The sequence below is a fragment of the Priapulus caudatus genome, unplaced genomic scaffold (assembly GCF_000485595.1).
Source record: "Priapulus caudatus unplaced genomic scaffold, Priapulus_caudatus-5.0.1 Scaffold735, whole genome shotgun sequence".
In the NCBI taxonomy this organism is placed as follows: Eukaryota; Metazoa; Priapulida; class Priapulimorpha; order Priapulimorphida; family Priapulidae; genus Priapulus; species Priapulus caudatus.
Genome location: NW_014577796.1, coordinates 55,776 through 62,230, shown reverse-complemented (window position 1 = coordinate 62,230; position 6,455 = coordinate 55,776). Strand labels below are relative to the sequence as shown.

General features: G+C 42.2%; 1 protein-coding gene across 1 annotated transcript in view; it reads left to right on the top strand.

The window, feature by feature from the left end:
- Positions 1–6,455, top strand: part of LOC106813175 (serine/threonine-protein phosphatase 2A 56 kDa regulatory subunit alpha isoform-like) — a 35,698-nt gene that overhangs the window by 4,900 nt on the left and 24,343 nt on the right. Inside the window, exons 2-5 of the mRNA XM_014817243.1 lie at positions 2,719–2,897; positions 3,448–3,610; positions 4,325–4,428; positions 6,266–6,358. Coding sequence (XP_014672729.1) covers positions 3,472–3,610; positions 4,325–4,428; positions 6,266–6,358 — 336 coding nt within the window. The 5' untranslated portion in view covers positions 2,719–2,897; positions 3,448–3,471. The remainder of the gene's footprint in view (positions 1–2,718; positions 2,898–3,447; positions 3,611–4,324; positions 4,429–6,265; positions 6,359–6,455) is intronic.

Here is a 6,455-nt window from a genome sequence, read left to right as displayed (position 1 = left end):
ACAATGAGGTTTATAATTTCCATATGTCGCGAAAGCGCAGGTACTCCGGTGCACTTGTGTGGTAATTTGGCTCGTTCACAGGTATATGCAGAATTACTGATAAAGGATAACCCTAACCTTAAACCGTGCTTCCTATAAACGATTGTTTTCGGTAGTGTTAGACGACGTCGCCGGCGTTTAAAGAAGGTTGTGCCATTCTTACTCCAGGTATCGCCTGTAATTACCATTGTCTAAGTTTAGAAGACACGTTGTTGTCTACTGTACGCTGGCTGGACAGACGTAACTCATTCTTCGTAGTATAATATATCTGTACATCCGTTAGACACATTTTTCATTCACAGTCTTCACGATGGACGTATACAAGCTCATGTGACGTTAAGGGTTTGTCAGTACTGTGCAGAGTAATTAGTACAGGGTCAATCAGTAGTACTACTGTAATTACTTGGTGTGTTCAACTGTCGATGAGGGGCGATCCAGGCTGTAACTTGTAATTGTAGTTCCAATATAAATATCCCGCATCATAGACTTCATTATGTTTCCCTATGCCGTATTACTATTAGTAATGTGGTATATCCGCTTTTGCTATCAGAATCGAGACTGAACTTTAAGGAAATCAAGGCCATGATTACAAAGCGTATTTATGAGTTTGTGTGTTTAGTGTGTGTGTTGTCCATTTACTCACTTTCGTCTTTTGTGGGCAATGATGCCCTTACGCAGTAGCGAAGCTAAATGCCTTCTTTTAGAAAATACGGCAGCAGTTGTTTTCTTACATGTGAGTGAATATAAACAATAAAAGTGAACCTATAATCCAGATGCATGAGTAGGAGTTCGATTTGTCATAAGAACGAGGTCAGTTGTTATTGCTATCATGGCCATAAAGCAGTTTTGCAATTGCAATTTAGTAGACATTAGGCGGTGCAATAATCGACATCCTAGTATAGCATAATTTAGGTATTAGGATATCTTGGGCTATGATAGCAAATGATAATGCGCTAGTGTTACCAAAAGATAATCGAATCTTGCATAAAGGTGTACAGTACTTTTCATAAACATTGTCCATTTCATGCAAGTAATAGTGGAATCAGAATTTACATGGCAACATAGTGATCTTATAGTGACTAATGGCATTGTAAAATCAGCATGTTCCATTATATACAGCAAGACGCGCGTATAAAGAAGGATAGGGCTAGCTATAGCCCTGGAATTTATTCCTTCACGGAGCTGTCGCCAGTATAGCTCAATAGATAGATATCGTCAAGAGCATATAAAGAAGGAGAGCGTACAACGGTGAAATGCTGAAACCATGTTGCAGTATTAGTCGAATTAAGAAACTTTGCCCGTTTTATTTTGACGATTCTTTGCAGTATTATTGATCAGCTGTCCTACCTTGTTAATATAAAACAAACCGCATGTCTCTACGATGCCCCTACGCTGAGATAATGAGCGGTGAAAATCTGGTATTTTCGCCAAAAACCGACTCGAGATCAGTGTTTACTGCGACTGTCTCTCGCTTTGAGATAATTTCGGGAAACCTCGCGTGTTTCCGTCAATGATTGACAAATGGAATGAATGACGTCTGTTATTAATTGCCATAGTGATGACCCCCACCTGTGCCCACCTTACACTGGATGTATAGTAATCTCTGTAGTACTGACATGAGTAAGCGCTACCATGGCGATACACAGCTGCGACCGGAAGCAATACACTGGCCACAAAGCGAGAGACAGTTGCAGTAAACACTGATCTTAAGTCGGTTTTTTGCGAAAATACCAGATTTCCACCGCTCATTATCTCAGCGTAGGAGCATCGCAGGGACAAGCGGTTTGTTTTATATTAACAAGGTAGGACAGCTGATCAATAATACCGCAAAGAATCGTCAAAATAAAACGGGCAAAGTTTCTTAATTCGACTAATACTGCAACATGATTTCACCGGCCATTTCACCGTTGTACGCTCTCCTTCTTTATACGCTCTTGATATAAGCATGCATGGTGCACCTGACTAAGATTTTCACAACCTGACGAGGCACGGGGTGGATGGTTAACATGAGTTAAGTGCAGGTTTCTTTTGGGAGTATTGCAATTTGTATCAATACTCATGTAAAGCTGTATCATGAATCGTGTAGTGGATATCTTATCGTAATCAATCTTATTGTGATTAATCATTGCAATACTTGTGGATATGTACAGTTTCTTGCCTACTAGGTTAATCTTTTTCTGAAGTTGTGTTTAAGCGTGATCCAGCACGCACGAAGTGACATAATTGCAGTAAATAGTCTATCACACCCTTTACTAGTAGTAGGCACTAGTTAGGCACTAGCAGTGGTTTTACTAAATATTGTTTTAAAAGTACTAGGACTATGTGTATGGCAGTAGCCACAGAAGACAATACATGTACAATACATGGCATCAAGCCAAAATACGTGGTTGAGTTTACTGTGATTTGGGTTTTAATGAAACCCCTGGACTAGTTATTAGTTGCTACTAACAAACAGGCCTGAGTGCAGTATTTTGCAGTGATGTACGTCATGTGAATTTAAATAATGGAACTCGCACTCTGCCATATTATTTCATCAACGAAATGAAGATTTGCTTTAACTTACAAATATAATTTGTAATGATTATCGATGCATCATCACGCTCCAACCCAAAGTCACAGAGGGCAAGTTAATTTGCGAGTATACTGAGTAAAAACACGTTCGTATTGTGAATTTTGCAGGTCAGATAAAATCGACCAATATAAATGTAGCTGAGATCATTGTGATCATGGAACTATAAAGGCAGGAGTGGACTACAGAAAAGTTTGTCCACCATCCCATAAGGCTTTCCACATTGTCATCTACTGGTGCTACGTTCCATTTATAGCACATATCTGCCGGAGTGAGAAGACATTAACAGGTAAACCATTGTCATACAGGTTCGTCTGGCATTTTGCTACATAACATAATTAATGTTTACTCCTGATATATGAACATAGAATAATATCTATGTTAGCTTATAATTTACCATTTTATTTATGTAAAACGCGTAATATAAAACATATTGTAAGGTAAAATTGTTTTTAAGATACACGTAATTTCAGAGTGGTATACGTACATGTGAATATAATGGCTCCGGCACTTTTTTAAATACATGTTAAAAATACAATGTTAGGTACATGTATACAATGTGTAGTGTGTACAATGTTAGGTACAATGTTAGGCATGTACATTGGTACAGTAGACTCTCCAAGGCTTCTATGTCTCTAAACTCGATCTACCACATCTACTGATACAGGCTGATGGCCCTGGATCCACTAAAATTTGCATGATTTCCCCAAAGATTTAGCTGCGTGTCTGACTCCATGAAAAATACAATTCGTACTACTTGACATTGTGACTTTGCCTTGCCGTCTTTCTTGCGAGTCTCTCTCACCGTGAATTGTTTCCGCGATGTGTCGGCGTTTCAGGAGGAGGCCACGTCGAGCGTCAACATGTCCGCCGGTGCTTTCGTCGACAAGATCGATCCGTTTGCGAAGAGGACGCACAAGAAGAGGCAGCGCCGGTCGCAGGGCTCGTCCCGCTATCGCACGCAGGGCGATCAGGAACTCACAGCACTTCCACTACTGAAAGGTAACGGTGTCCACTTCTGAATCGTGCCGGACGATCGTTCGCATGAGCGGACACTGCGCGAATCCGACGTGCGTGAGAGCACATTGCACGTTGTCCGAAGAAAATTCATCGATCTGCTGACGTGGCCGACATGACAGTGACACCGACGACAATGACGCTGACGATGACAGTGATACTGACGATAACGACGACGACGACAGTGATACCAACGACGACAGTGATACTGACGGTAACGACGACGACGACAGTGATACCGACGACGACAGTGATACTGACGGTGACGACGACGATGACAGTGATACTGACAATGATGACGATCGTCAGTATCACTGTCATCGTCGTCGTCGTTATCGTCAGTATCACTGTCGTCGTCAGTATCACTGTCATCGTCGTCGTCGTTATCGTCAGTATCACTGTCGTCGTCGGTATCACTGTCGTCGTCGTCGTTACCGTCAGTATCACTGTCGTCGTCGGTGTCACTGTCGTCGTCGTCGTCATCGTCAGTATCACTGTCGTCGTCGGTGTCACTGTCGTCGTCGGTGTCACTGTCGTCGTCGTCATCGTCAGTATCACTGTCGTCGTCGTCGTCGTCAGCGTCACTGTCGTCGGTGTCGTCGGTGTTGGAGACGCCATCTCCAGCTCCCCTGTGTCAGTTGGCAGTGAGCGCGCGTCAACCGTGCGGCGTGTCATTGAAGGTTCGCTCCCTCGTTGCAGATGTTCCGTCAAGCGAACAGACCGATCTGTTCATCAAGAAGCTGCAGCAGTGCTGCGTCGTCTTCGACTTCATGGACCCCGTGTCAGACCTGAAGAGCAAAGAGGTGAGTGAGTGAGTGAATGCGGGGAGAGAGCCAGGGTTTAAGCTGTCTGGTGTACACAGGTATTCATTTGCTTGTGCATCTTAGTTCCTAATGCTCATGGTTTAAGCTGTCGTTCGCGTATTTGCCAAATGTGAATTAAAGTTGATTTTGAAAAAAAAATGTCATCATAAATTCAACAAAAAGCTAAAGCTAATTAGGCCCTCGAGGCTGAACTCAAATTCTACACACTAACGACCGCTACAAGCTAATTCGTAGGCCGCTCGAATTCTACACGAGATCGTTACTTGCTGGCCCTAAGCATCAGGTACACTGCGTGTGTTCATTGTTTACTCGGTATCGAAATTTTTCCGGAAAAGACCGAAGTGGCCTTTGCTAGTATATAGACGACTACATTAACTAAGTTTATAGTAGAATTTGGCTAAACATTTTCAGAGCAAATTAGACAAATTGCTAACAATCTTTTGTCCAGCTTGAACCCTGAATGAGCGCCTCACAGCAGCTGTACTATGTTCCCAAATGATGTTAACTAGAGATGCACTTTAACTACGTTAATGTTGGTAGCTAGTTTTACACTTTAACTAGATGTTAATGTTGTTAATTACTGTTGCACTTTAATTAGTTTAATCTCGTTAGCTAGTGTTGCTTTTTACCCATGCTACTGTTGCTAGGATTTTGAGCAGTGGGTGCATGCACTGGCATTATATTTGGCACAGATCCAGTGCACTAATTCAAATAGATTTGACGACGTTGTTTTTAGATGCTGTGAGGCTATAAATATAGAACTATAGGAAGCATATTTGAATGTTATTAACTAGTATTGCACTTGTGCTCGCGTGGTAAATAGCTCGGTGAACAGTGTTCATTTTTGGGTGCGCCCTTGCATTACTTGCATTAGTAACGCAATATTTATTGTAAAGCTGCATCTGATGTTGTTATGGACGCAAAATTATTTTGATCAAACGCCTGTCTGCGTTATAAGTATACATACTGATGACTTTTTACTTTTTATAACTTGGCAAGGGATGAATATCTTAAATGTCAAGGAGTGAAGCTAGTGAAATTATAATAAAAACATACCATTTTGATGTTTGCCTGAAAAATATTTGGGGGGGGGCAGATGCCCCCAGACCTCCCTAGCTAGGCTTTGCGCCTTTGGCGCTCGCAAGGGCCCATAAATTGGAACAATAAGGGGGGCCAGGACCCCATTTGATAAATGGCTAGAATGGACACTGGGTAAACGCTGTTAACCCATGTTGTACTAAGTTAATGTCACTATGTGTTGCGTTTTTGTTGATGCAATGCCATTTATAACTAGTCTTGCACCTTTGCTAATGCTGTCAGGTAGAATCCCATTCAGGTCCTATTCATGCTGTCAGGTAGAATCACAATTAACTATCGTTGTGCTTGTGCTAACATGGTGCGATCATGTTAACATTTGTTAACTCGAGTTGCACTAGTGATCATTCATTATTTAGAATAGTTTGCCGATTTGTGTAGTAACTTCGTTTGTGTCCAGTAGCGATTTTGATTGCAATGATGTCATTCGTGCCTGTGCCCAGACCCACTGTGAACTCGTTAGCTGCTGGCATTCTACGACTTTCACCGTGTCTAGTACTTAACGTACTTATCTTTTTCGACTCAAAGCGGGTTTAGTGTATGTGTTACGCACGAACATATCGTGCAAGTAAGGTGTCGATATCAGCGCAACGTCAAGAAGGATCGAGTGGCCCGTTATTTTTGGATCTGGCATTTCTTTCATTCCGCACTTCCTGAAAATGTTTTTTTGCCGAGCCGCATTTATTTTTCATGTTTAATTTTGGTGTTCGCCACATTGCAGGTGAAGCGGGCATGCTTGAATGAGCTCGTGGATTTCATCACAGGCAACCGAGGTGTCATGGTGGAGCCAGTGTATCCTCACGTCATACAGATGGTAGGTGTTGTCGCTATCGCTCTTTCACTCTCTCTCTCTCCCTCTCTCCCTCTCTCTCACTCTCTCTCTCTCTCTCTCCCTCTCTCCCTCTCTCTCA